Source organism: Eumetopias jubatus, unplaced genomic scaffold, assembly GCF_037043125.1.
Source record: "Eumetopias jubatus isolate StellerSeaLion01/CBP00866 unplaced genomic scaffold, mEumJub1_p1.0 scaffold_8, whole genome shotgun sequence".
NCBI classification, from domain to species: domain Eukaryota; kingdom Metazoa; phylum Chordata; class Mammalia; order Carnivora; family Otariidae; genus Eumetopias; species Eumetopias jubatus.
In genome coordinates, this window is record NW_028274814.1 from 44437909 (window position 1) to 44465867 (window position 27959).

General features: G+C 55.0%; 3 protein-coding genes across 4 annotated transcripts; 1 reads left to right on the forward strand and 2 right to left on the reverse strand.

Moving 5' to 3' along the window:
* Positions 1-718: 718 nt before the first annotated feature.
* Positions 719-2870, forward strand: GAPDH (glyceraldehyde-3-phosphate dehydrogenase). Its single transcript, XM_028121022.2, has 9 exons — positions 719-813; positions 902-1008; positions 1128-1218; positions 1351-1466; positions 1567-1648; positions 1864-2015; positions 2126-2204; positions 2304-2485; positions 2588-2870. Exons 1-9 carry the CDS (start codon positions 811-813, stop codon positions 2655-2657), a joined length of 882 nt encoding a protein of 293 aa, XP_027976823.2. The 5' UTR covers positions 719-810; the 3' UTR covers positions 2658-2870.
* A 906-nt stretch (positions 2871-3776) lies between these two features.
* On the reverse strand, positions 3777-16129 carry IFFO1 (intermediate filament family orphan 1). 2 transcript variants are annotated; one of them, XM_028121021.1, is made up of 9 exons: positions 15317-16129; positions 11312-11372; positions 11092-11187; positions 10073-10213; positions 8957-9114; positions 8713-8833; positions 8352-8444; positions 5803-5933; positions 3777-4893 (listed from the first exon to the last, which is right to left on the reverse strand). In XM_028121021.1, exons 1-9 carry the CDS (start codon positions 16087-16089, stop codon positions 4785-4787), a joined length of 1683 nt encoding a protein of 560 aa, XP_027976822.1. In that variant the 5' UTR covers positions 16090-16129; the 3' UTR covers positions 3777-4784. The 2 variants fall into 2 exon arrangements, with proteins under 2 accessions (XP_027976822.1, XP_027976821.1); XM_028121020.1 differs by having other exon boundaries at positions 8352-8447.
* A 497-nt stretch (positions 16130-16626) lies between these two features.
* NOP2 (NOP2 nucleolar protein) lies at positions 16627-27858 on the reverse strand. The gene is made up of 16 exons (XM_088025882.1): positions 27744-27858; positions 27354-27463; positions 25489-25534; positions 25233-25321; positions 24813-25057; positions 22577-22632; positions 22299-22461; positions 22001-22198; positions 21755-21844; positions 20816-20903; positions 20600-20740; positions 19864-20003; positions 19622-19711; positions 19319-19441; positions 18973-19201; positions 16627-17400 (listed from the first exon to the last, which is right to left on the reverse strand). Exons 2-16 carry the CDS (start codon positions 27457-27459, stop codon positions 16748-16750), a joined length of 2457 nt encoding a protein of 818 aa, XP_087882008.1. The 5' UTR covers positions 27460-27463; positions 27744-27858; the 3' UTR covers positions 16627-16747.
* Between the last annotated feature and the right edge of the window lie 101 nt (positions 27859-27959).

Consider the following 27959-nt stretch of genomic DNA (forward strand, 5'->3'; position numbering starts at 1 on the left):
CTCCCCATTCCATCTTCCGGAAATCAGATCCCCACTCCACTCTAATCTGGGGTTAAATATAGCTGCCTGACCTTTCTGCAGCTGGGGGCCTGGGCTTCTACTCTCTTTTACTTCTCACAGACACACACACACACATCTGTTGCTTTTGCTTCTGATTTTTAGAAGAGGGCTTGCGAGGACAGGTAGCTTCGCACGCTAAAGCCCTGAGATTGGGGGTGGGGAAGTGCTCCTTTTACTCCTCTTTCCGTTTTGGAGGAAGGGATGGGCTTTCCCCATCCAGTTAATTTCTGACCTTTACTGTTGCCCTTTGAGCTTGGTATTGCTAAGTGTGCAAGTCTCTGCTGCCTGCCCAGAGGGTGTATCCTGAAGCTGCGCCAGACCGGCATAAGCATTCTCCGGGCACAGATAGTGGGGGTGGTAAATGCCCAGTGGCCAGACCATGTCCTGCACTGCTGTTTCTCCTGGTAGGACTTGAAGACGCTGGGGAGTTGGGCAGGTGTTTGAACCTAATCACCTCTTGGGCAGGCTGTAAAGCCAGGCTGTCCCGGCGGGTTTCGCAGGATAAAATTAGATCTTCTGGGACTTTTCTGGTGCCCAGGAAGTGCCATCCTCTAACCCCTGAAAGAGGAGGAGTTGGGCTGCCTCCATGCCCAGGAGGATTCCCCCCCCCCCCGCCCCCCGCCTCATTCCTCCTCGCCCCTTGTCTTTCTCAGATTTGGCCGTATTGGGCGCCTGGTCACCAGGGCTGCTTTTAACTCTGGCAAAGTGGATATTGTCGCCATCAATGATCCCTTCATTGACCTCAACTACATGGTGAGTGCTGCCCCTGCAGGCGTCGGAGCTCTGCAGAGCCTGGCTGAAGTGCCGCCCCTCACTGCCCCTCCCCCTCCCCGCCCTCCAGGTCTACATGTTCCAGTATGATTCCACCCATGGCAAATTCCACGGTACAGTCAAGGCTGAGAACGGGAAGCTTGTCATCAATGGAAAGTCCATCTCCATCTTCCAGGAGTAAGTGTGGAAGACGGAACAGAAGAACTTGGCTTTGAGGGAGGTACTAGGTTGGGAGGACCCCCTTGGGTGCATAGTACCTCACGTCCCTGAACTGGGCGTCTTGCCTGCCCTTGTAGGCGAGATCCCGCCAACATCAAGTGGGGTGATGCTGGTGCTGAGTATGTTGTGGAGTCCACTGGGGTCTTCACCACCATGGAGAAGGCTGGGGTGAGTGCCAGGGAGACTTAAAGATGGGAGCGGTGACCCTGGGATTTGGTACAGCGGGAAGCGTGGGGACTGCAGGCTCAGACCAGGAAAGGGAGGGCCTGGATTGTCATTGTCATGACTCCTCTGCTGCAGGCCCACTTGAAGGGCGGGGCCAAGAGGGTCATCATCTCTGCTCCCTCTGCCGACGCCCCCATGTTCGTGATGGGTGTGAACCACGAGAAGTATGACAACTCCCTCAAGATTGTCAGGTAAGCTTGGCAGAGGGGAGAGGAATGGAGAAGTGGCCGGAAAATAACTGTGTGTGGCAAGATGGACCTGCTCGCCCTTGACGTGCCTCCCTCTTTTCAGCAATGCCTCCTGCACCACCAACTGCTTGGCTCCTCTGGCCAAGGTCATCCATGACAACTTCGGCATCGTGGAGGGACTCATGGTACGAGTGCTGGGGCAAGCGCGCAGAGCCCATTGATTTCTCACCCAGGATTACGTCTTTCTCTCTGCTTAGGACACGGTCCTGGGCTGGGTGGGGGGCTGGCCACGGGGCCCTGGGGGTTCCAAGGTCAGGTCACTCTGCCCCTTAATTCTTCCCAAGGGTGGGTGAGGTGATAAGTACTGCACAGGCCCTCACTCTTTCTCCCGCGCTTGCAGACCACCGTCCATGCCATCACTGCCACCCAGAAGACCGTGGACGGTCCCTCTGGGAAGCTGTGGCGCGACGGCCGAGGGGCTGCCCAGAACATCATCCCTGCTTCCACTGGTGCTGCCAAGGCTGTGGGCAAGGTCATCCCTGAGCTGAACGGGTGAGGCTCCTTGCTGCTTTCCTGCTCCGGGGGTCTTGGGGGGGGGGGGTGGGCGGAGGACTGGTGCTGACCCCGTTCTCCCTCCTCCCCCCCTCCCCCCCCATCTGTAGGAAGCTCACTGGCATGGCCTTCCGTGTCCCCACCCCCAACGTGTCTGTCGTGGATCTGACCTGCCGCCTGGAGAAAGCTGTAAGTGGGGGTTGGAGAAGGTGGTGCGCTAGGGATTGGCGTCTGGGGGAAACGGGCAAGATTGGAACCTGAATAACCATCTCGGTTGTACCTTGTCAGGCCAAATATGACGACATCAAGAAGGTGGTGAAGCAGGCGTCAGAGGGCCCCCTCAAGGGCATCCTGGGGTACACTGAGGACCAGGTCGTCTCCTGCGACTTCAACAGTGACACCCACTCCTCCACCTTCGATGCCGGGGCTGGCATTGCTCTCAACGACCACTTTGTCAAGCTCATTTCCTGGTATGGGGCCGGGTGTGGAGCAACACCTCAGGATGTGACAAGCGTCTGGCGCCCTCTGGTGGCCGGTTCGAGAAAATAGCCTTTCACTCTTGATCTTTCCAGGTATGACAATGAATTCGGCTACAGCAACCGGGTGGTGGACCTTATGGTCCACATGGCCTCCAAGGAGTAAGAGCTCCCTGGACCACCAGCCCCAGCGAGAGCAAGAGGAAGAGAGAGGCCCTCAGCTGCTGGGGAGTCCCTGCCCCAACTTACCCCGCAAAACACTGAGAATCTCCCGACCTCCACCGTTTCCATCCCAGACCCCCTGAAGAAGGGGAGGGGCTTGGGGAGCCCTACCTTGTCATGTACCATCAATAAAGTATACTGTACCCAGCCAACTCTTTGGGTTTTCTAGCTTATTCCGAGGTCTGGGATAAAGGGGAGGGGAGCTAGGCTGGGTGCCCAAGAGAAATCAATCTTGCGGACAGTACCCAAGAAAGGCCCAGCATACCCCAACCAGGCATAAGCTCCACCGGACGTCTTGGGCATAACCGAGAGCATCCCTCACAAAGGTGCGTGCACTGCACTCACTTCTAAGAGCCATTGGGCTTGGTCTTCACTTTGGCTTAGTATCCCCCCAAGGCCCCTAGGTGCTACATGGCCCAACGTGACCACATCAGAGGGCAAGTCCATTTTGTCACCAGATGACCTGGCTGCCTCTGTCTGAAAGCTGTTCTATCTGCAGCCACCTGGACGGTAACCTTGGCCCAGGAAGTCGGGCTCTGGAACTGGGCTAGCAAGTCCTGCAGCCTGACTGGCTCCCTGGCTGCCAATGGGCAGCTGCCGGGATGCAGACTCCACTCTGCCTCACAGTGGAGAGGTCTGCACGGTCACTTGCTTAGTGTGCCCTAGTTCCTCCTATCTGGGAAATGATAGGCCAGGCCCAGCCCCTCCGGGTCCTCTAGAAGGATTCTATTCGCATCAGCTGAGCATTGTGTAGCCCGTGATCAGGAGCACGAGGGTGACCCCCACTGCCAGGACTTCTGGGGTGTGTGAAGGGGAGCCAGCATCTGTGGGAGGGGGCTTCAGGGGCGGCTCACAGGCCGCCACCAGCCATGTGGGCAGAGGCCCTGCATCTACTGTCTACCTGGGGCTCAACCTGGGGCTCAACCAGGGCAAGTTACTTACAACCTCCCCAGCTTCACTTGGCACCTGCTTGTGTGTCAGGTGACGAAGAGCAGGGCCTTACCCCCCGGAAGGGATCAGGTAGCTGCCACCAGAAAGTGCTTGAAACAGTGACACAAAAGTGTTCGATAAATACTCTCCAGTTTGATTATTATTAAAGATTCCGTTCCAACGTCAGCCCAGCCTCCCTCAAGACAGGCAGACTGATGTGATGTGTCCTCGTTTGCGCGCCCCAGGTTCCCCCAAGCTTTTCCAAGTCCGGACATCTTAGCCTGTTGCTCTCAGTGCGTGACAGACACGGAGGAGGCACATCTTCAGCTGATACTTGAAGAGATGGAGACCCTGAGCGCACACGCACGCACGCACACCCGCACGCACAAGTAGCTTCACCTTTTTCTCTGCCACTCAGCGCTGACTGGGAAACAAGCAGGGGCTTCCATCTCCCTCCACGACGCTGCACCCAGTCATTCCCAGAAGCCACCCAGAACGGAGGCACTAAGGGCCCCCGAAGGCAGGCACTGCCCGGGGGAAGGGCGGCCGCCACATCGCTGCTGTCCCCAGTCCCCAGGCAGATGGCCGCGAGCACTAGGCCGACGGAGGGAGGACGGAGGGCACTGCCCAGTCCGTCCTCCCACCTGCGCCAAGGGGGGGGGGCGGCCCTCTCCCACAGCATGTGTTGCATAAGCCATGCAACCTCCAGCCTCACCCACCTCATACCAGTGCCTGGGCCAGGTAGCACCAGTACAGAATCAGACCATAAACTGGCTGAGGCCACAGAAACGGAAGGAAGATCTGACGATCACATTCCTTACTCAGTGGAGAAAGTAAGGGACCATGATCGCTCTGGCAGCATTTTAAAGATGCGAAAGTAGCAGCCACCCACGCATGAAGGCAGGAGAGCCCCAGCTGTGGTGGGAGTCACCTGGGACGGACGGGCTAAGCCTCGCTCCAGACACCTTAGAACCCTGGAGGCCAAGGTCACAGGCAGGAAGCCCGAGGGAGGAGCGCCCCAGTCCCCAGGGGCGAGGCTTGGTGCGGCGAGACGGATGATGTTCCCCTGCTGTGAACCCCCCCACCCCTGCCTCGGTGACTTCCCAGCACGGCGGGGCCCCAGGGCGCTGGAGGCAGGTCCCTATCTCATGGAGCTATCAGATGAGACATCGTGATCGGAGTCCTCAGCCTCGCTTGGCGGCGGCGGCGGCGGGTCGCTAAGCGGGACCGCAGTGAAAGCAGGAGACTTTCTAGAAAAAAACACCAGTTGTCACCCTGGGGCAGGCAGGCATCCTGATGAGGAGGGCATTCCTCTCTCCCGTGGCCTTAGTCTCGGGCAGGCCGGTGAACACCATCTCAGGCAAGGACAGGAGGGCCCCCTGGGTGAGGGTGGACGCAGGGTGAGGGAAGCCGGGAAGGGGAAAGAAAGCTCTCACTCCCCGTCCTGATGGGGGATATGGTCTGTGTCTTTATCTTGGAGACTCTAGGAGGCTCGGAGTCCAGAAATATCTCAAGTCACAGGGGCACACCTGCGTGGCTCAGTCGGTGCCCACATCTGACTGTGGCTCAGATCATCTCGGGGTCTCGCTTCTCCCTCCTCCTCTGCCCCTCCCCCCACTCGTGCTGTCTCACTCTCTCTCTCTTTCAAATAAATAAAAAAAAAGAAATATCTCAAATCGCAGTATGAGAGATGTTACCCGAGCCCGACCGCACAGGCTTGATGGCCCCAGCTTTATGTCTATCTGTAGTATTTTTGTGACTTTTTAAAATTGACTTTTTTGTAGAGACAGAACTTACACAGGGTCAAATGCACCAACTGCGGGCCTGACTTTAGATAAAAATCTGCCCCCACGCTTCTGTCCCTTGGCAGTTTTGAGCTGCTTCTAACCAGGGGAACCCCAGAGCTGGCGGCACTGGGGGGTGTCAGCCCGTCCAGCCACGAACGGACACCCACCCATCACCCCACTGCTGAGGGAGAGAAGGCTGCCGGGCTGGGCCAGACACACCAGGTGCCCTCCCACAAGAGCCCCACGTCGAGATGGGACTGAGTCTCGGGGTGCTCAGGGCTTGCCCACCGCGCTCCCTCCCTGCATGCGCCCCCGGAGGAAGACACACGGGGGAAGGTGGGCCGGGCCCCAGCCCCCAGGAGAGGTCCTCACCGGTCTCCCGACTGGGTGATGAGCCGGCGACAGGTCTCCATCTGCACGTCCAGGCCGCGTTTCATGCTGCACATCTCCATGTACTCGTGCAAGTGGCGGTTCATGTCATTCTTGGCCGTGGCCAGCTCCAGCTGTGGAAGGGGCAGGGCAGGGCCGAGCAGGTCAGCAGGGCCCTGGCCCCGCACCCCCAGGAGGCGAACACACCAAGAACACCGCCAGGCGGGGGCCCAAGCAGCCGTGGGCAAGGGCTCAGATCTAAAAACCAGTCTGACCAGCCAGAAGGCACCCCAGTACCATCATTCCTCCTAGTTTTCCCGGGAATCTTTGCCTTCAGAGGAAGGCGGAGGTTCTGCTACAGGCCCGCATTCTTACAACAGAGTCTCCCTGAGGAGAGGAACCGAAGTGTGGGCAGGACAGAGAGCCCGCGGCGCTCCCTCCCCAGGCTTCCCGCGGCCCACGTGCAACGCTGCACTCCCTCACTCATTTGGGTGCTTCTGGAAGGCCGGCCACGGCTCTGACTCATCTCTGCCTGTGCAGGCCCAGCACCACGCTGGGAAATGACTTCGTGAACGTCGAGAAGTGGCGACGAGCCTCCCGGCACAAGGGAGACCTGCGTGCCTGCTGCCAGAGGCTCGACCCTCCCCTGATCGCTTGTCTATCGTGTGAGCCCCCAGCGCCTCACGGAAAGACTGCTGCCGCGCCCAACGTCAAACAGCTGAGATGTATCCCAACTCAAGAAATGTTCCGTGTGGGAAACGTGGCCTCAGAATCAAGGAAATACGGCCTCCCTCGCAGATGCAGAGCTGAGAGAGGCCGAAGGCGGGAAAGATCTGGGCCAGAGACAATCTGCTGCCTCTCTTTGTTTTGGGTACAAAGGACAGGGGCCAACCGAGAAGCTAAATAAAACTGCTTGGAGGTGATTTGCTTGACTGCCTGGGAGCAAAGAGAAAGGGTAGGAAACTACCCGTGAATAATCCGAACTGGATAGAGGAAACCACCCAGAACTAATCCAAACTGGACAAGGAGAGGATGGGAACTCAGGGGAAAAAAGTCACGGGGTCACAGGGCCAGACGTTAGAGATGGCGGCTGGGAGGGGGGGGCTCGGGAGCCCTAGCGGGGGCAGCTTGCACAGCAGCTCTGGCTGCAGAGCCGGGACGCGGGAGCGAGCCAGGGCAGCAGGACGTGCGACTGCTCAGCCGGGAAGACAGGCGGAGGTCCCCCGCTCCTGTGCAGCCTGGTTGCTGCCCCCACCCCAGCTTCTCCAGCTCAGGCGAGCCAGAGGGGAAGGGGCTAGCTTCCGGAGCCCACCCCTCGCGAGGACGGGAAAGACGGAAATGAAGCAAATCTATTCTATCCAAAGACGAGGCTAGGACCGGCACCCGTTGCCTCTACACATCTGTACATGTCCCCTTCCTTCACACGCGAGGGAAGGCGGCCACCGCATGCTACAAGGTACCCAACAGCCTCCCCTGAAAACCCCAGCCTCGCGGTGGGACCGGAGGCCCGGGGAGTGCCGGGACTCGATGGAGAGGAAGGAGACAGGACGGCAGGAACTCCCTCCCACCTTGCTTCCACCTGGGCCCTGGCTTCACTGCTGATAATGGGCAACTATCAGGGCCAGCAGTGCACCCGAAGCCCCCTGCTAGCTCTCCCAACACCTCCTAAAGCCATCCTCCTGCAAGACAAGAGGGAGACCGCCAGATGGGTGTCCGGGAGCGGACAGAAAGCTGCTCCCCCCTCCCCTCTCCTCAGTGGGGAGCAGACACCCCGGCTGCAGGCCTTTAAAACTCAGCCTGTCTGCCTGGGCAAGAAACAAAAGCAGGTTTAGCTTCAAGGAGCAGGACCGTGTGGAATGTGCAAGTAGGAAAATCATCTGTCAACTTCCTTCTCGAAATGCCCGGCAGTGCGAGAGCAGCAAGGGTATAAACAGGCCATGTGGGCTTGAAGAGAGGCCGAGAGTTACAGAAGCCCACGCAAGCCGGGGCACTCGGGGCTCAGAGAAGGGCCCTCTCCAGGGCCAGGAGGCCGCCGAGAACCGTGTCCCGCCCGCCCCACCGCCCCTGGGCCCAGGGCGCCACAAACCCACCACCCACGGCCCTGCAGACCTAGCTCTAAGTTAGAGCACCAGCTTCCCTTGCCCACCCAGGAAGCTCCCTGCAGGCTAGGGAATGACAACAGAGGGTCCTCCATCCACTGAAAGGCTGAGCTGAAGAAACAGCAAAGTTCGAGTCCACTTCTTAGTGGTCTCTGCTACGGCACGGACAGTAAGCTTCCCAGGAGACAGGCACTGCCTTCATCGGATATCAGGCAAGCCTGTAAGGGACGTACGATTAAGATCCCACCTGACAAATAAAGAAACAGGCTCAGAGGGGGTAAGCAGCCCGTTAGAAGTTGGAGGCGACAGGGCTGAGGCTGGAACCCACATCTGTCCGCCCCCCCCAACCCGCCGCCAGAGCCTGAGGTCTGAAGGCTCCACCCCATGAGAGAAAGGAGAAGGCCTGGCGTCTGGGGTTCCCGGGACCGCAGCTTCAGAGACCACCAGCCTTACCTCTATCTGGTCAATGGTTTCCTGATATTCTTTCTCCCGGGTTTTGAACAGGGACTCCGTATCTTTAATCACCTTCTCCAAACTGTCTTCCTGCTGCTGGTGCAGAAAAGGGAAGCAAGGGGGAGGCCAATGGGGAGGGTGGGATGGGGGCATTCCACAGGGCCGAGGTGGGGAAGAGAGAGAGAGTCCGGTTAAAGGAGACTGGAGAAAGCCCAGAGAAAGAAAGGATAAAGGAAGAAGGGAGAAGCAGGTGGAGGGTGGAGGCCACAGAGGGAAAGCAGCAAGGAGTGCAGGGAGGCGAGGGAGGGGACGGGGAGTCCGCAGGACTGGCGGGGGCCCTGAGGCCGGGAGGGGCCGTTACCTCTCCCTGCGCCTCTGCGGCTGCCATGGCATAGCCTGAGAAATCCTCCCAAAGCAGCAGGGTCTCCTCAGTCTCCTCCCAAGTCAGGCTGTCACAGTCGTCCTCAAAATCATACTCCCTCCTGAAGACAGGGAACCCGCCGTCAAGGAGGGCGGGGGGCCTTTCTGCCGGGCTGGGGGGGGCCTCCGGCCTCGGGGGGCGGGGTGTGCTGCTGAGGGCTGGGCCTGCGGGACTCGGGACTCACAGCTGGTTGAGCATGCGCTGCATCTCCTCGTTGATGCTGAGGGCTGTGCTCTCCTCCTCATCCCCATCGGGCTGGCGGGGCCCGTCACTCTCCGACAGGGAGGTGTCCTCCTCGATGGCAGCCTTGCGCTCCCGCTTCCGCCCCCCCATGGATGGGACCTTAATGGGAGACAAGTGCAGAGACTACAGAGACGAGGCCGGGTGCGTGAGGAGAAGGGCGGGTGGGCGCCGGCAAGGCGGGGGGGGGGCGCGGGGGGGGAGGCAGAGAAGCGTGAACCAGCGGCGGGGGGGGCGGACAGAGAGAGAAGACACAGTTACGACAACAGGAACAGAAACCGGAGTTACCGAGAGACAGGCAGACACACACGGATGGGGCAGGGCTGCAGACTGAGGAGGAAGTAAAAGGAGAAACCGGGAAAATAGGGCGGTAAGATCAGGGGAGAAATGGCCCGGGGTGACCACATCAGATGTGCATAATGGCCACAGAAGATTTGTTTTCTTAAAAAAAAAAAAAAAAAGCCTTTCTAACGAAATGACTGAACTAAAAGGAAAGTTTTAGGCTGCAAGGAGGGGGAGGACGCAGCATACACAAAGGAGAACCTGAATCACACATCCAGATCTGGGGAAGCCAGAGGAGAAGGTGTAGAAAGAAATGAAGCAAAGAGGGAACAAGGTAGAGAAAAGGGGGAAGAGCAAGGAGAACGGAGACAGGAGAAGAACTCGGGGCCCAAAAGCCCAGCAGGTCAAAACTGACGGCCAAAGGCCCGGGTGTGGCTTAGAAACTGGGACTGGGATGTTAAAAAGCTTGCATGAGAGCAAAACTAACCAGCTTCTTCTGGGGAGAAAGCAAGAGAAGATGAAAGGAAGAGAGGAGAGGAGGCGGACAGAGGAGAGGGAGAGGGAGGGAGGGGAGAGACGGTGTTAGAGGCAGCTTCCGAACCTTCTCTTCAGAGGCTGTTCCTTGCCCCCCAGCCGAGTCCCACTGAGGGCCCCCAGTGCCAGGGTGAGGCTCCCCAAGAAGGAAGGGCCAGGGCCTGCGCCCCCTCCCGTGAGGAGCTGAGGCACTGGGCAGGCGTGGGCAGGGGCCCGGAGTCTGCGGGCAGCCCCGTCCCCTCACCTGGAACATCTTGATCATGTCCTCACAGTTGCGCTGCTGAGCCACATCGCACAGCTTGGCGGTGATGTCGATGCGGCGACAGATGTCCATATCTACCTTCATGGCCTTCTCCTGGATCTTTGTGTCCAGCTCAGACAGGTTCTGTCCAGGGAATGCGGGGCACAGTGAGGCGGCCGCCGGCACCCCAGACAAGACCAAGACCCTCATCCCTGCAGTCGCACACCACCGCTGCCCCCCTTTCCTGGATGCCCTCCCCACAGCACTCCTGGGCTGCTCAGGCCACTGGTCAGACGGGGAGCCCCGGAGGGCACGGCCCAGGACCTGCAGGGGCTCCCCCCTGGAACTTATGCAGGGAGTTACAAGAGTGGAGGAAGTATTGCAAGAAGAAGGATGGCCGACACTTATTCAGCATGAGGTCTGGGCCAGCACGGTCCTAAGTGCATTATCATCTCCGCAACCAGTCCGCCTCTGCCACGCCAAGACTTGCGCACTGGTTTGCGGTGGACGCACGTCTAGTGAAAACCCTAGTCCGATGCAGCAGACCCTGCCTGTGGCCAGGGGGTGCCTCTTAGCTGCTTGTGGTCCTAGTCTGGGAGTTCTGGAGCCTGGGAGATGCCGCTTCTAGTTCCCAGCCACCGGATGAACGGATTTCTCCTACTCTGATTTCCCTCGCCCTTGGGGTTTGGGTGCCTGGGACCCCCAGGGTACATGCCTGTCCGGTCCCATTCCACAGAAGAGGGCACAGAAGGCCTTCACCAAGGCCACCCTGCAGGCAGCTTGCAAAGCCGGGGTCCGGCCCCTTAACTAACCGCTTGACAGGCCATACTGCCTCTCGCGTATGACACCAACACCCAAGCATTTGTTCCTTCCTTTCCTCTTGAATGAGGGTGGGGTGGGGGGCCGGCCGGGGGGAGACGGAAGCACAGCAAGGTGGGTGAGGGCTGTGGCCAGGAAATCCACAGGCCCAAGCCAGAAAGGCCTGCTCTGCCCGGTCGCAGGCGTGAGGGGGCTGCACTCACATTGCTCATGAGCCCCTTGAAGACCACCAGCTCAGCTTTCAGTTGCTCCACCTTCATGGCCAGCTCCTCTTGGCAGGCATCGGCCTCCTGGGCTTCCTGCAGTCAGGGAGAAAGCCCCGTGAGCGGTGCTGCCCACGCGGGAGGCAGGTGCCGGCAAGGAAGGACCCGGAGAGGCCCGGGTGGGGGGGTGCAGCGGGGGTGGGGGGGGGCCAGCCCTCACCTCCTGGAGCTCGTTCACTCGCTCCTGCAGCTGTATCCGCACAGTGTACTCCTCTTCCCACCTGGCAGACATGGGGGACAGGGAGGGAGCCTAGGTGCAGGGTCCCGCCCCGGCGGCTCCCCGCTCCTCACCCCTCCGGCTCAGGCCTCTCTCCCACTCTAGCTCTGGTGCCCGGGGTGCACAGGGGCCATGGGTAAGGACCAGCCGGCCCGTGGGTGGCCAGCCACAGCTGTCAGGTGGCTCCACGCTTCCTGGCAAGTGCAAGCCCGCCTCCTGCCTGCCCGGCAACTCTGGGCCGCGCCCCAGGAACCGTGTAAGACTAACTGCTGCCACTCTCCTCCCTTGCAGCGCCCATCCCGCTCGGGCCCTGGCTCAGCCAGCTGCCCAGCTGGCCTCCTCCCCGCTCAGGCCCGCACCAGACCCCCAGGCCACCTTCAGGGGCACAGATCCGGTCTCCCGCCTCCTGCCCACACCAGCCCAGGGCTCCTCCCGTGGAGCCGTGTCACCCTGAGAGGCAGCTGCAGGACACACACCACATCAACAGGGTTGGTCAAGAGCCTGGTAGGAGACACTCAAAGTCCATCCCCCCGCAAGCTCCAGAAACTGCCCTCCCGGAGCCCCGTCCAGGAGCCCTGGAGAGGTGATGGGGCTGCTCCTGAAGCATGAAAGCAGTGGGAAGCAGGAGCCTGGGGGTCCCAGGCACCCAAACCCCAAGGGCGAGGGAAATCAGAGTAGGAAAAATCCGTTCATCCGGTGGCTGGGAACTAGAAGCGGCATCTCCCAGGCTCCAGAACTCCCAGACTAGGACCACAAGCAGCTAAGAGGCACCCCCTGGCCACAGGCAGGGTCTGCTGCATCGGACTAGGGTTTTCACTAGACGTGCGTCCACCGCAAACCAGTGCACAAGTCTTGGCGTGGCAGAGGCGGAAGGGCCGAGCTGGGGGCAGCACGCTGCTGGGGGATTCAAGACTCTGCGAGGGTGCCCGGGCTGGGAGAACTTCTCAGACCCCATTCAGACAACCCATCACCTCCTGCCACTTCTTCCAGGCTGAGAAAGGAGGGCACGGGACCACAAGAGAAACCGTGGGATCAGAAAGGTGGCCAGAAGCCACAAAGAGGACAGCAAGGAAACGAAAGCCTGACCAAGCAGATTCTGCAGACGTGGGACTCTGTCCTCCCTCCCCCGCCTCCATCTCTCCCCCACCTCGCCCTCCTCTCTCCTCTGGGCTCTGACCACAACCTCTTCCCTCCATGCCCTCCTGCTCCTCACTGGGCTCTGCACTGCAGTGTTCCTAATAATAACTCCTCTGCGTCACCCACTGCCCCTCCCTCGTGGGCAGGGGCGAGGCAGCCAGCCCGGCCGCCACCCTGCCGGCCCGTCATGCAGCCCAGGTCCTGGGCCCGTTGGCTCTCTGCCCACCCTTCCTTGCTGCCCCCCTGTCCTTCCTCCTTTTGCTCTGGTATTCTCCATCAGATGGCTGGGGCCGGTGAGGGGCCCTAGCAGCATCAAGTTATATATTTTCGTAGATAAGACATATTTATCTTTTCTGGGTCTGTGGTTTCTTCATCGACAACCTGAAGGCATGGGATGTGGTACCCTCATACCCCTGAGTCTGTGAGTCCCTGGAGGAAGCAAGACTGGCAAGGGGACAATGACCCTGGGCAAGATGCATCAGGAAGGGTAGGAAGCAACAAATTCAGGTAGAAATTTAAGTAAGGAAGTTAGGGGAGGATTGAGATGAACAAAATCTTACAGAGAAAAAAAAAAATCTGAAAATAAATCATCTGGAAGCTTACTAGAATTCTTTAAAGTTTATTTATTTATTTATTTTTAGTAATCTCTACACCCAGTGTGGGGCTCAAACTCACGACCCTGAGATCAAAAGTCACATGCTCTCCTGACTGAGCCAGCCCGGTGCCCCTGGAAGCTTACTAGAATTCTACTTGTTCTCCAGCCAGACTTTCCCACAAATAGGTTCCTTCTGACCTCCATTCAAATCTGGTCTCACTTACAAGGTTCCCTTGACATGAGTAGGATTTGAGGAATTTCCGTGTATTCTACCTTTACTAAAGACCTCCCTCCCAAATAAACGGTATCCTTGAGCAAAGTGAGGAAGCAGGGTCCATTCCTACACTGGAGAAAGGGAGGCCAGGAGGAAGAGATCCACCCAAGGTTGCACATAGCAGGGGAGCTGAAAACAGAACCCAGGAGGCCTCAGCTCCTTCCCAGTTTAGTGCTCAAGCTATCCCCATGCCTTCTGGGCCACGGACAGGAGCCACGGTGTTTTAAAGCGAACAGAACGAGGGCACAGGATCTGGGGTGGAAGAATGAGTAACTGCCAGTGTCACGTACCATACAACTCTAGCTGCGGGGCCCTCTGCACAGCAGCATGCTGCAGAGCGATGAGCTCATCAATCCCCAAGGAATAACTCTCTGCTGCCCTGGACAGCTGGACCAAGGACAAACACTCTTTCAGTTAAGAAAAAACAAATACCCGAGAACAGCAGTTGTTTCTGTGGTTATGGATGCATTCCAGAACTGTCCGTGTTCTGCTGCTGACCGTGTTAATTAACTCCTACAGGGGCAGGGGCTGGGGCAGGCTGGTTCTGGGTGGCATCTGAATGACGGCTTTCAGAGAACTGGGACTCCCAGAGGCACTTATAACATGGGCTACGGAGAAGGGAGCCAGCCCGAGGACAGGACTCACCCTCAGAGAGCCTACAGATCTGAGACCTGCTGGACTCCGGCAGACCCAGAGGCAAGCTCCTGGAACATGCAGCCAAGCCCCAGCCAACGCACCGGCGTCCGCTACCCAGGGCTGCTAGGGTAGTTTCCAAGCCTGCCCACAAGGGGTCAGAGGAGCCCATTAAGAGGTTCAAGCTGATTGCTCCCAAAATAAAGCCTCCTTCTGACCTGTCATCTCCCTCCTCAACCATGGCATCCGTCACGGAGTCTACAGAGAGCTGGCTGTGCTCACGCTCCCTCCTAATGGCTGGGTTATCAGGCCTCTAAGGGAGCCACTTGGTATACAGCCAGCACCGGCATCACACGTCCCTTCCCCTGGCCCCCTGTGCTACCCTGCCAGTCCCCTGCAGAAAGCCAAATCCTCATCCTCGGAGAGCACTGGGCCTGCCCCCCAGCTGCCTTATCCTCACAGGGTGTGTCCAGATTCTCAACTTTCCCCCACTCAGTTCCTCTGCTGGCTTCACCCACATTTTGTCATCCTTTGGCTCTTTGCACATTCAGAGATGCCCCCAGCTTCCACAAGCCCTCTGACAACTAGCAGTCCCTTCCCCTTTCCCTAGGGAATCCCTTTTCCCTTTTTTCTTTATTTTACTTTTCTTTTATTGACTTACTTCAAGCAATGTTCTGAGGTCCCAGAGCCTTTCATATGGAACTGGAGTAGGTACCCAGTTTCCATCGACATCACTTCGGGAAACCCGGAGCAGTGGCAGGATCGCCCACTGCCAGATGCAGCGCCCCTGCCCCCCTCACCACTCCCTTCTAATTTCACTTAGATTCCCAAATGAAAACGATTTATCCCTGGTCTCTTACTTTTGATCAGTAATGTGGAGCATCTATCACAAAACTGCTCTGGGGGCTGAGCCTGGAGAGGCAAAGTAGTACCCCAGATGTGACCTCTCAAACGCGTGTCCCTTTCACACGGCACACAATCCCACAGTGAACACAGTCATCCAAACACTGCAGCCTAGATGAGACAGAAAGAAAAGCCACAAGAAAAATATGTATGCCCCACAGTACTCCGCTCCGAGTATCGTTCTTCCTGTCACGAGTGCGACTTCTGCATTCCCTATGGATCCCCCGTCTTCCTGTACCCAACTCCGTCTACTTCCAAGCTCCTCCTTACACAGCAGGCACTTTACTCTCATCTTATTCCTCCCTGATTCTTGGGCCGCACTGCTCTCTCTCTCGGATCCACACCTGATCTTGGCCCCACGTGTGGCATGACACTGAACCCCGTCCCCACCTTCCCGGTCCCCTACCTCCGCTTGTACTCGTCCCGCTCGCGCTTCACTTTAGCCAGGACGTTGTAGAGCGCGCGGATCTCGGGGGTGATGGTGTCGATCTGGACGCCCACCCCGTCGGGATGCACCCACGACAGGCCAGGCCCTTGCACCAGCGTGGGCTCCAGTCCCGGACCGAGACGGCGGGCGTGAGAGAAGGACCAGATGGTGCCGGGCATGAAGCGGGCTGACGAGGAGTAGGAGGTGGAGGTGGAGGTGGAGGGCGACGAGTGGCAGGCCGCGGAGGGCACGAGGGGGCCGGCTGGCGAACGCGCGGGCGAGCCCAGCACCCGCGCCGAAGGGGTGCAGACGGCGGCGGGCCGGGCGCTCAGGGGCAGCCCCAGGGGCCGGATGGGGCTGACGAAGCCGGTCTGCACGGCCTGGTCGCGGCGAGCCAGGCCCCGCCGGCCCTGCTTACCCTCCTCCAGCGCCTGCTGCAGCTGCTTCTCCAGCAGCCGGTTGCGGCGCTCCAGCTCGTGCACCTTGGCCAGGAAGCAGCGAAACCGGAGGTTCAGGGTCTTGAGCACGTTGATGTTGGAGCCCAGGTCGTTGCGGAGAGCCATGGCGGCGGGGGGCGCCGGGCCCGGCCCGGGCGGCGAGTAAGCAGCCGGGCCGGCCGGGGCGAGCGGCACCGGGGACACGTCCCCTCCCCCGGCGAAGTGGTCGCCTCCCAGAGGGTCCCCCAGCGGCCCGGCCAGGCCTTGCTGCTCCTGCTGTAAGAGGAAGAGGTTGGGGCCGAATAACGGATTCATGGCTGCGTCTTCTGCTGGGAGACGGAGACCGCTACAGGAGCAGGGATGGAGGGCGAGGGAGAAGAGCCAATGAGGCGCCAGGGGGACGCGGCGCAACCAATCAGACGGCTCGACGGAAGGGACAGAGGTCAGGAGGGCGGGGCAGGGCAGAGAGGAAGCCAATGAAAGGTTCAGTTGGAGGCTGGCACCTGGACCTTTCCGGGTCCGACGCCGAGCGGACCCCAGTCCACATGCCCGCATGCCAGGGTGGCAGAGAAATAAAACCCAGATCCCTCAGTATTCCATGGGTTCTGGTGGCAGGATGACCATCCTCCCTACACCCCTATTGCCCTCCTCTCCCCAGAGTCCAAACACCCTAAGCTGACTCCAGGACTCTCCCTCCCTGGGACCCTGGGGAGACCAAGGGAGCCCAGGAGCCTGAAACGGATTTCTCAGTATACCAGTTTCCTCTCTTCCGAGGGGCCCTGTCCCACCCTCCCACCACTACCCTTAAAGCAGCAAAGCCAGTACCCAGTCCCTCAAAAAACACAGTGGCCAGAGATTATAAAATGTGTATTAGTTTTCATATACACAGTGGGGATGCCAACCTCACAGAGGTAAGAGTTCCAACCCAGTGCCCACAGCAATGAGCCACCCCAGTCTAGTTTCAACCATTCATCTAAGACAACACTGGATGGCTGCTGCCTCTAGACTGAGACTTTCTCCTCTTTGCTGCTGGGGGCCGGCTGGAACCACGGGAGGACATGGTGGAAGTCTCCAGTCCCTTGGGGGTGCCATTCTGTTTCTGGAAGGCAGCTCTCCTGGAAGGCTGTTCTGGCAACTGCTGCTTTACCTTCTCAGCCCCTTTGGCGTTTTGAAGGGACTGATCACAGTCCTCAGGCTTGAGAGTGGCCTGGGTCTTGGAAACGGACACTTCTGTGTCCGTGCCCTTAGGACCATTCTGCTTCCGGAAGGCGACTTTCTTGGAGGACAGTGGCGTAGCTGACTTTTGCTTTAGTTTCTTAGCCGCCTTTGATCTCCTGATCACTTCAGCTTCTCGAGCTGGCTGCCTGCTGTCTTGGACCTTGGAAGAAGCTTGGGACTTTGTGTCACAAGATACAGGGGACAATCCTGAGTCTGTCCCTTTGGAGATGCCATTCTGCTTCTGGAAAGAGGCCTTCTTGGGATGTTGCCGTTTCTCCAACTGCTGCTTTGCTTTCACAGCCACTCTGGCCTTCTTGGCAGGCTGGCTGCTGCCCTCAGGCTTGGGGGTCACCTGACCTTTCACCTCAGGCAAGTCTAGGTTTGTAGGGGTGGATGCTGCAGAATTTCCTGGGTTAAAATTAAACATGTGGCTTAAGAAAATGGGCCTCATCACTGGGACTTGATCTTAGTGGAGAAAGTAAGCAGCGGTATCAAGATAGGGAAACTGCCTGACTACTGTCAGCCAAGTGTGCCACACAGTTGGGGTAGTACCTAAGAGCAGACTACCTACATTCATATTACTTCATATCACTTGGCCTTTATTCAAGTCACATTTGAACCTTGTATTAAAGAGAAAGGGACCAAAAAAGTAAAGAATGAAAGAGAGAAAGAAAGAGAGGGGAGGGGAAGGAAGGAAAGGAGGGAAGGAGGGAGGGAGGGAGCGAGGGAGACCATTATTGATCCTTGGGCAAAAAGTTTTCAGAGGAAGCTGTGCCCCCTTGAGGACAGCAGGTCACATGACACTCTAAGGAGGTGAATCCTGAAAAATCCTAAAGCACTGGGCTTTCTTTTTAAATTAGAGTTTTTTGTTGTTTTTTTTTTTTAATGTGGATTTTGATGAGATGTGAGAAAAGAAGTCACACACAGCAACTAGAAACAGGCCAGTAAGGCACAAATGAGAAATGACACTAAATACGTACTTTTAAAGGTAGAGTGGAAAAAAGTTACAGCAAATTTTGCCAGTTCTTAAGGTTTCTCTTAATATTCAGATGTGACTTCTGTGAGGAACATTATTTATAAAGAGAAAAAAAAAATCAGGGTGCCTGACTGGCTCAGTCCGAAGAGCATGCAACTCTTGATCTCAGGGTCATGAATTCAAGCCCCATGTTGGGCAGAAATTACTTTTAACTTTTTTTTTTTTTTTAGATGTTATTTGACAGAGACACAGCGGGAGAGGGAACACAGCAGGAGGAGTGGGAGAGGGAGAAGCAGGTTTCCCGCTGAGCAGGGAGCCCACTGTGGGACTCGACCCCAGGACCCCGGGACCTGAGCCGAAGGCAGACGCTTAACGACTGAGCCACCCAGGCGCCCCTTAAATAAATAAACTTAAAAAAAAAAAAAAAGAAATCAACTCAGTAAGTCACAGTCTGTATTCAGAGAAACTCGCCTCTCCCTCTTCCAACTAAACCCAGGGTTCTATCCCAGCATGCAGAACCGCGACGCCTGTTCCAGAAAACCCTACCCTTCCAGAGATTCAGGCCAGACTCAAGATGGCTGAGAAAAAGATCTGCAATTAGCGTGATGGACTCAGAGAACTGCTGATGGTTCCGAGGAGTCTTGTGCCAACCTGATGCTGACAATGCTGGACCAGCAGAGGTCCGTTACCAGGAAGGCAGCCCTTGGCCAAGAAGGAAAAGAAACCACAACTGCACTGGGAATGCATTTAGTGCTTAAAGACTGCAGCCACTTGGCTGAATCAAGCAAAAAGGTCCCCATCTGTACGAATGCTTTCCCATATACTAAAATGGGGTACAGGCTCAGGAACGATTCTAAGTGGGATGAAAGAGGCCTCTCATCCAAGCATGCAAAGGCTAGGATAAGGGAAGCAGAAGTCCCTTCCTTCCCTGCAGTCAGACGCCTCCTGAAAGGTAAAAAAAGAGCAAAGGTGGTGATGAAGGGCAGAAAGAGCAGACTGCTTACCTGTTTGGGATTGGGGGAGAGAATTAGAGAATTTCTTGAACTTGGCAATAAAGAAACCATCCATATTGTGCGTGTGAGGGTAGAAGCGGCGGGTAGAACGCAGGGTGGGGTGGAAGCGCCTTTCTCGAAAGCGAGTAAAACCCTCCTGGCCAAAGTCTAGACCTGTGGGCACCAACCGCACGTTCCTCTTTTTCAGGGCATAGTCTACCACCCACTCATTCTCTTCCACCTGGACATGTGGGGGAGACAAAAAGAAGGAAAAGCAGAGCTGGAGCTGAAAGGAGCTCTAAGGGGCAAACAACCTCCTAGCCCTGTCCCCTCAGCTCTGCCACAACAGAGGCCTCACCATGATGGAACAGGTGCAGTAGACTAGGTAGCCTCCTGTCTTGGACGTGGCATTGACAGAGTCAATAGCACTCAGGAGCAACTCCTTCTGAAGGTGAGCACAGCGCAAGATGTCCTTCTCATCCTGTCCCAAGGAGAGACGGATGCAAGGGTGTCAAAATTTCAAAAAGACAGCCTCAGGAGAAGAGATGAGCTATTAACTGCTCAGAATGCTCCTCCACCTCCCATTCCAGCTCCGTAAGGCCCAGCCAGACCTCTCAGCTGGTCCTGAGCCCCACTCCTAGCCCCACCCCCAACTCCTCACCTTGTTAGTCTTCACAGCTGGGTCTTTGGAGATGACCCCAGTGCCACTACAGGGAGCATCCAAAAGTACTCGGTCAAAGCCCCCCACCACCTGGGGAAAAAAGAGTATAAGGTTAATTAGGCATTTTTGGCAATCTGAACCACACCATTAAATTTCCCAGGGGCAAGTCTAAACCTGTGAGGTCAGGAAGGGGACAGTGAATTGGAAGACGCACAAGACAGACGCACAGAGGGGAGCCGCACCTTGGGAAACTGGCGCCCATCGTAGTGGCTGATGATGGTGTTGGTGACTCCCAACCGGTGCAGATTTCCCACAACACTCTTGAGCCGCTCAGCATTGGCATCGTTGGCAAGAATCACACCTGTGTTCTTCATCAGCTGGGCTGAAGAGAGAGGCACAGTGCTCACCAGCCAGCTCCTCTGCCCCCACACCCGCCAGCCACCCTCCAGCCCAAGAACCCACAGCTGAATTCTCACCACTGCAAAGAGACTTCACTCCCAATAAGCCTCCTCCCCACTGTCTACTGTACAGGTCTGTCAACCCGCACCCGCTGAGGAGCGTGACTGCCAGTGTGGTTTGTTTTGTTACTGAGCACCTTTCTGGTCCTACAGACTAACTTACTTCTTCTAAGTCATAACAACTTAATAAAATGGTTATGACTAGTTATGTGCCAAACACTTTGCTAAGGACTTCTAAAAGCTTATCTCTCAACCCTAACAACCCAGGTACGATATAACCGCCAAGCCAAGCACAGTTGCTACCCCATTTAAAAGAAGAAGATCAGGGGCTTGTCCGAGGCCATACAGATAATTGGTGGCACATGGGGCTGGAACCCAGGCCAACTCCAGAGCCTATACTCCTCCCCACTCTGTGAATTGCTTGTGCACTGTTTTCTTGAGCACTAGAGAGGCAGTGACCCCATTTACTTCCAGAAGCAGAGAGCCAAATGGTTCCTCCTCCTGCCTGCCCTTCTCATACCTATGTAGCTAGTCTTTCCTCCAGGGGCACAACACATGTCCAGGATCCGCTCGTGCTCCTGGGGTGCCAAGGCCATGACCGGCAGCATACTGGAGGCTCCCTGAAGCATATAGTGCCCAGCCAGGTACTCGGGGGTTGCACCTGTGGAGGAGGACCTGTCTGACACGCTGGGACAACGGCAGGGGCAGAAGGGGCTATCGGGCCGGGAACACTTACCAATGGGCACAGAAGAATCATATACCACCAGTCCAGTCTTTGACCACTTGCCCAGGGGATCCAGGTTAACTCCACGATTAATCAGCGCCTGAAGATAAGAAAGATAAAGATTTTAAAACTTTGTAGGCTACTATACCCAGAAAACAGGTGGAAATATGAAAATGTGGTTGTACTGAGGCCCATGGCATGGCAACTTCCAGAGCTTGTAGTTACAACACAATCATCACAGACTCTTTGACCTCAGCCTCTCCCACACCATCCTCTGATGTCCTCTCCCTTAGCCTCAGGCTCTAACTCAAGGTCTGAACTCTATCCCAGTGGAGCCAGACCGCCAGCTCCTATCCTTTTGCTTCTCGGAACTGAACTCTGATTTTCCAATAGACTCAGCCCCTTACCATCCTAAAATGTAATGTCATTGGCTATACCACATGAAAGATCAGGATCAGGTAGGTTACCTTCGCACCCGGAGAAAGACTACACGTAGGGCCACACCACTGACCACAGAACAACAAGCAGTCCTTAACATGGGGTCCCTGAACCCTTGGAAACGATGAGTTTAAAATACTGTTTGTGCATGTGTATCACGTCTTTTTCTGGGGGCAGGAATCAGTTTCACCAGCTCCTCAATGATCTAAAAGGCAGACAACTCCCATTTCATTCTGAGGCAGAACTTTTATCCTGAAACAGTGTCTCAACCCTGTCACAGGGAGCAGAGGCTGAAGGGACAAGTCTCCCACTTCAGAGAGGTCATCCTGGGCCCCAAGCCAGTCAGATAATTCCAGCATGACACTAGGCCTACCTGGGTTTGCCTCTGGATCATGCTTGTACCAAGAAATGCTTAGGTACTAAGACCCTACTCCTCATCCCCTGCATCAAAGTGAGACAGGGGTGTCTCTGGGGTTAGAATCCCTGAGATAAATCTCAAAATCCACCCCTCACCTGAGCAAGGTCTCGGCGCCGGGTTTTCAAGGTATTGGTCCTGAGGGTGATGGGTCGAGGCACCTCATTAGCTTCTAAGAACTCCACTAGCTGGGAAAGCAAAATGGCAGGGAGCAAGTCAGGCTGGCCAAGGAGCTCAGCCAGATGACAAAAGAGTAAGGAGGCTGACCACCTTCCTCATATAGCGTCCAATAAAGAAGGTGAGAAAAGAGAAGCAGAAGTGGCATTAAATTAGCAATTCAGTACCTCAGACAGAGGAAAGAGGTCCATGAGCTTGCCAAGCAGGAAGTCTCCATAGGAGTAGTAAGTGGCCAGATCCTTCTGAAGCCGGTACAGATACTCAGAACGAGACCGACCTTCCTCCCGCTGAGTCCCAAAATCACGCAGCACTCCCACTATATCCTGGATGCGCTTGTGAATTCGTTGCAAGTCTGGAGCCTGGGCATGTGGACGTGTTAAGGAACTGTTTCATGAGGCCCCAGGGCCTGAAAATCCGCTCTCCCAAGCACCTGCCCCCTACTCCTCCACCCAGCACTGGAAGGATATCCTGCTCCATCTCCCCAGCAGGGGGCAGCACAAAGGGCTCCTCCTCATCCACATTGATCTGTAAGCCCCCATCTGTCTCATCATCCTTTTGGGGGCCTGACTCAGACGACCCTTTCTCCTCTTCCTCCTCCTCCTCAGTCTCCTCCTCACTCCACTGGCCCCTAGGAACAGGTTCAGAAACAGTGATTCACAGATGAAAACAGACACCGGCTCCTCCCTCAATTCCTTCATCCCAGCTGCTGCCTGGTCCCCACCCTAAGAGTTTCAAAAACTTACCCAGCCACAGCTTCCTGGGCCTTTTGCTTTCGAGCAGCCCTCTCAATGGGCAGTAGCTGAAAAAAGAGACAAGGGGCTAGTAATGCAAAGCCTGCCCTTCCACCCTCTCAGATAGTATTTTATCTCGGAATTTTATTGTTTCCTAAAGGCAAACGAAACACTCTCAGAAGAAAGTATGGAACTTAAAGAAGCTAATGTAAGATTGGCAAAATACTGACCACTGTTGAAACTAAGTAACAGATTAAAAGTTCAGAACGTGGGGCACCTGGGTGGCTCAGTCCTTTGAGCAGCTGACTCTTGATTTCGGCTCAGGTCACGATCTCAGGGTTGTGAGACTGAGCCCCTGCAACGGGCTCCGCGCTCAGTGGGGAGTCTGCTTCTCTCCCTCCACCTCTCCCCCTGCTCGTGCGCACGCGCACACTCTCTCAAATGAGTATTTTTTTTTAAAGATTTTATTTATTTATTTATTTGAGAGAGAGAGAATGAAAGAGAAAGAGAGCACATGAGAGGCGGAAGGGTCAGAGGGAGAAGCAGACTCCCCGCTGAGCAGGGAGCCCGATGCGGGACTCGATCCTGAGACTCCAGGATCATGACCTGAGCCGAAAGCAGTCGCCCAACCAACTGAGCCACCCAGGCGCCCTCAAATGAGTATTTTATTTATTTGGGAATGAAACAGAGAAAGAGCACGTATGCACAGGCAGGGAGGGGGAGGGAGTAGTACACTCTCCTGCTGAGAAGGAAAATGCAGGGTTTGATCACAGGACCCTAGGATCACAACCTGAGTGGAAGGCAGATAGTTAACCAACTGAGACACCCAGGTGCTCCTAATTAATCTAATTTAAAAAAATTCAGAACATTAATATGCCCCCATGTGTATACGTATACCATATGTATACAGAGGGGACAAAAATTGTCCCTGGACATCCATTTTGACACATTTCTTCCAGACATACTATTTTTCACAAAGTTAAAACTGTGATGCATTTTCAAATTTGTTTCCTGCCTTTTCTCATTCACAGATCACCAGCATTTTCACAGACACAATGGCCAAATATTAACTCAGTGTATAAAGGAACTATAATTTACTTAAGCATATTTGTTATTTTGGCTGTTTCCAGAGTTTTGGGCATTATGGCCCACAGGGTGCCTGCAAATCTCATAATAGCAACTCTGTATAGAAAAGGGCAAACTGGGAGAAAGGGTGCAAATGGGAACTTCCTTTTCATCCTATACAACCCCGTATTGCCTGAGCTTTTTTTTTTAATATTTTATTTATTGATTTATTTGTCAGAGAGAGAGTGTGAGCGCGCGCGCGCCCAAGCACAGGGAGCAGCAGGCAGAGGGAGAAGCAGGCTCCCAGCTGAGCAAAGAGCCCGATGCGGACTCGATCCCAGCACCCTGGGATCATGAGCCCAGCCAAAGGCAGACGCATAACCCACTGAGCCACCCAGGTGATTTTTTCTAACATACTCATATATTAACTGTATACTAATATAAATAAATAACTTTTTTTAAAGTAATCTCTATATCCAACATGGGGTTCAAACTTCAAACCCAAGATCAAGAGTCACATGCTCTACCGACTGAGCCAGCCGGGTGCCCCTACGTAAGAAGTTTTCTTACACCTCAGTAAATGAATCTCTGTCCACATCCTGCATCCTCTTCTGAAACAGAATTACTAGGTCAAAAGGAAGAAATCTTCTAAGGTTCTCAGATACCAAATGCTTTATAAAAGAAAAAAAATGTGTACACATTTCTATTCCCCTCAGCAAGGGCACTCAAGTCTCCACCTGACCAGATCCTCACCAGCACTGAGCAGTCTCAAATTTCAAAATGCTCTACCCTGGGCGCCTGGGTGGCTCAGTTGGTTAAGCGACTGCCTTCGGCTCAGGTCATGATCCTGGAGTCCCGGGATCGAGTCCCGCATCGGGCTCCCTCCTCAGCGGGGAGTCTGCTTCTCCCTCTGACCCTCTTCCCTCTCATGCTCTCTCCCTCTCATGCTCTCTCTCTCAAATAAATAAATAAAATCTTTAAAAAAAAAAAAATGCTCTACCCTACAGCTTTTCTACACTTGTGTGTGCACTGAGCAAACACAGATGACAGGAAAACAGTGATGGAACACTAAAACCCCTTTTCTCTACTCAGCTCATCCTTATCACTGAGGGCTAGTCTCAAGGACTTGGAAAGACTAAAAGGCAAGGATCCCTTCCTAAACACCCAGAGAGCTAAACCTCACCTCTTCACCTTCATCCTCGTCCTCCAAGTCGGAGTCAGCGCCATAGTCATCTATCATGTCGGCATCACTGTCCTCGGAGCCCCACAGGTCTCCCTGGCTCAGCACACCATCCTCTTCAGAGTCTTCCTCCTCCCCTTCCTCCTCACTGCTATGGGCTGGTGCTGGACGCTTCTTGCCTTGAGCAGCATGAAATAAGGACTGGGCTCCCATCCTTCCGGGGGTCTGGACAGCTCCTCCAGAGATTCCTAAGGGTTTGAAGAATTCTGGACTGATGGTAGCCACACACCGACAGAGCCTGCGCTTTCTACCCTTAAAAATGTCCTCTGGCTGTTTCTTTCACTCCAGAATGCTCAGCAAGCCCTTCCCTACCCAGGACACAGAGGACTCTTCATGTAGCACACAGCTCCTATATTCACTGACCTTTGGGTAGCTTTCCAGGCAGTGGTTTGGCCCCAGGGAACTTCTGCGTCTCAAGGGCTTCAGCAGAACCCAACCTCCTCTTGGCTGCCCTGAAAAGATATAAGGAGTGAGGAAATGGAACATACCTCTAAGGCTCTGCCACAAAAATGGGACAGTCCCCAAACAGCCCTTCCCATCAGTATGAGCACATGTGATTATGTGACTAAAGATGAGCAATACCCATTTAATCTACGTAAGTCTGGACATCGACACTCACCTTTTTCGAGCACGACTAGACAGCCTCTTAGAATTTTCATCACCAGCTGTATTAAAGAAAAAGAGAAACAGAACAGTATGTCACAGGGAAAATGAAAAAGAACATTAGAAGAGAAAATAAAAGTAGAAAAAGAATACACTAATTAAAGGGGGTAGAATGTAACTCGCTCCACAGAGCTTTATGAGGAGCTGGATGAGAGACGTAAAGGAGATGATCTCTATGTGGTTGTTCATCAACCAAATCCAAACTGGGGGCCTCCCTCCAGACTTCTGATTTAAATAAATAGCATTACCACAATCCTGATAACAAGAGAGATTCAAAATTCTTCTTTTCTCTCTGGCTTTGGACCTGGTTTGTGGCAACATGGCTAAACCCACCCTCAGGAAAATAGTGAAGAAAACTGAAATAAGCCAGCATGCCACATACACTTGCTCCTTCTGTGGCAAAACCAAAATGCAGACTGAGCTATGGTGGGGCGCCTGGGTGGCTGGCTCAGTCGGTCGGGCACCTGACTCTTGATTTTGGATCAGGTAGTGATCTTGGGTCATGTCATGCACTGGACTCCACACACTCAGCAGGGAGTCTGCTTGAGGATTCTCTCTGTCCCTCTCCTTCTGCCCCTCCCCCTGCTCGCACTCTCTCTAAAATAAATACATAAAATCTTAAAAAAAAAAAGTCGACAACTGAGCTACAGGAATCTGGCACTGTGTATAAAAACAGTAGCCAGCAGTGCCTGGACCTACACCACCACTTCTGCAGACTGAAGGAATTGAAAGACCAGCAGAAGCTCCACCACTGCAAACACTGCTAGTCTGTAATAAATGGATTTATGTAACAAACAAAACTGTCTTTTCTTCTGCTTTCCTTTACTCTCAATTTAATCAGTAACCAACCACAGATTCTACCTTTGTAACTGCGGTTTTCCATACATTCTCCAAGAAATAAAAGGCTTATTAAATCTCAGCCCTGTCACTTACATGGCCAAGTTGCTTAACCTCTCAGCATTCATCTCCTTTACAATGTCTCTCTCACAGAGCACTAAGAAAATGAGGTAACATAATGTGTCCAAAGGATTCAGTATAATGCCTAACACTTTTTTTAAAAGACTTATTCAAGACAGAGAGAGAGAGCATGGGCGCACACAAGGAGGAGGGGCAGAGGGAGAGAAAGAATCCTCAAAGCAGACTCCCCGATGAGTGCAGAGCCCCATGCTGGGCTTGATCCCACAATCATGACCGAGATCATGACCCGAGTAGACATCAGGAGTCCGACGCTTAACCCACTGAACCACCAGGCACCCAGTGCCTAGCAAGCACTTTCTAATACCTCAAAAACCTGCATCTTTTAACTAATGCCCAACACAAACTACCTGTCCACTCTTCTCTCCCACCCAGCCTTCCATGCAGTAGACTATTAACCATGTGGGAACCAGATCTGTGCCTTCCCATGCCCACCTCCTCCACAATGTAGATGATGGTGACTGGTCTGTTCCCTTCCCAAATTCCACTTACTAAAATGTCAACCATTTTCCAAAACCCAGATTAAAATCTTTTTAAACTTGGGCCCCTGGGTGGCTCAGTCGGTTAAGCGTCTGCCTTCAGCTCAGGTTGACCTGAGATGAAATCAAAAGTGGGATGCTTAACCGACTGAGCCACCGTGGCGCCCCCATTCACACTTACTTTCTAATAACTCATACAATATATTCTGGTTTCTCCTCAAACGTATAAATCTGATAACTCATCCAAAGAAAATTCCGCTCCAAAAGAGAGTGAACAGAGAGACTAAAAACGGAGGAGCATGTGATACAGGTTTAAGAATGGTGCAAAACCTGGATAACTGAGGGGGAAGACACGCCTAACCCTTACCTGCAGGCAAGAACCTTGCTAGTTCGGTCTCAGCACCCTTCTGTTTCCGGGCCTTACGGCCTGGCCCGCGCTTCTCCTTCTTCGTAGGGTCCAACTTGCGCCCCATAGCACTGGAGAAAAGAAAAATGGGAGAGGGTAGAGTCGCGCGTGTTGGAAAGGGCAACGAAGACCGCAGACTTAGCGTATTAGAGTGGGAAAGAGGACCGCCTCGAACCTCGACTCAGCAACCCCCAAAGCCCCTCATAGCATGACCAAACCTCCATTCCACGCTCGACCCGGCCCTTGGATCCCACGCCATTTGTACTGCGTCCCCCTCCCAACGCCCCAGTCTGCATCGGTGCAGTCAACCTTCCCCGACTTCTTCCACACCCACCCGAGGCCTCGGCTCACCTGAAAAAGGGTCCAGGCACGAGAGACCCCCTCGGTAAGCGGCGCGGCACTCCACGTGCACGCCGAGGCTATGGTTCGGACACCACACTCCAAGGTAACGTTCCACGCAGGCGCACAGAGGCGCGCTCGCCTCGCGGCCCCGCCTCTTCCGGTCGCTTCTAATCGGCCGCAAAGCCGGAACGGACGCTCGGCGGGAACGCGCGCAGGACTGGCGGC

Bases quoted from the DNA above. Each gene is read 5' to 3' on its own strand.
- GAPDH (XM_028121022.2), top strand. The intron at 2,016-2,125 runs GTGAGGCTCCTT...CCCCATCTGTAG, and splicing joins GTCATCCCTGAGCTGAACGG to GAAGCTCACTGGCATGGCCT. The intron at 2,205-2,303 runs GTAAGTGGGGGT...GTACCTTGTCAG, and splicing joins CCTGCCGCCTGGAGAAAGCT to GCCAAATATGACGACATCAA.
- IFFO1 (XM_028121020.1), bottom strand. From the start codon at position 16,089: ATGAATCCGTTATTCGGCCCCAACCTCTTCCTCTTACAGCAGGAGCAG. The intron at 8,834-8,956 runs GTGAGTCCCGAG...CCCTGTCTTCAG, and splicing joins CAGCGCATGCTCAACCAGCT to GAGGGAGTATGATTTTGAGG. The intron at 8,448-8,712 runs GTAACGGCCCCT...TTTCTGCACCAG, and splicing joins CCGCAGAGGCGCAGGGAGAG to CAGCAGGAAGACAGTTTGGA.
- NOP2 (XM_088025882.1), bottom strand. From the start codon at position 27,459: ATGGGGCGCAAGTTGGACCCTACGAAGAAGGAGAAGCGCGGGCCAGGC. The intron at 20,004-20,599 runs GTATGAGAAGGG...CTCTCTCTTCAG, and splicing joins AGGAAAGACTAGCTACATAG to CCCAGCTGATGAAGAACACA. The intron at 17,401-18,972 runs GTAAGCAGTCTG...ATTTTAACCCAG, and splicing joins TCTCCCCCAATCCCAAACAG to GAAATTCTGCAGCATCCACC.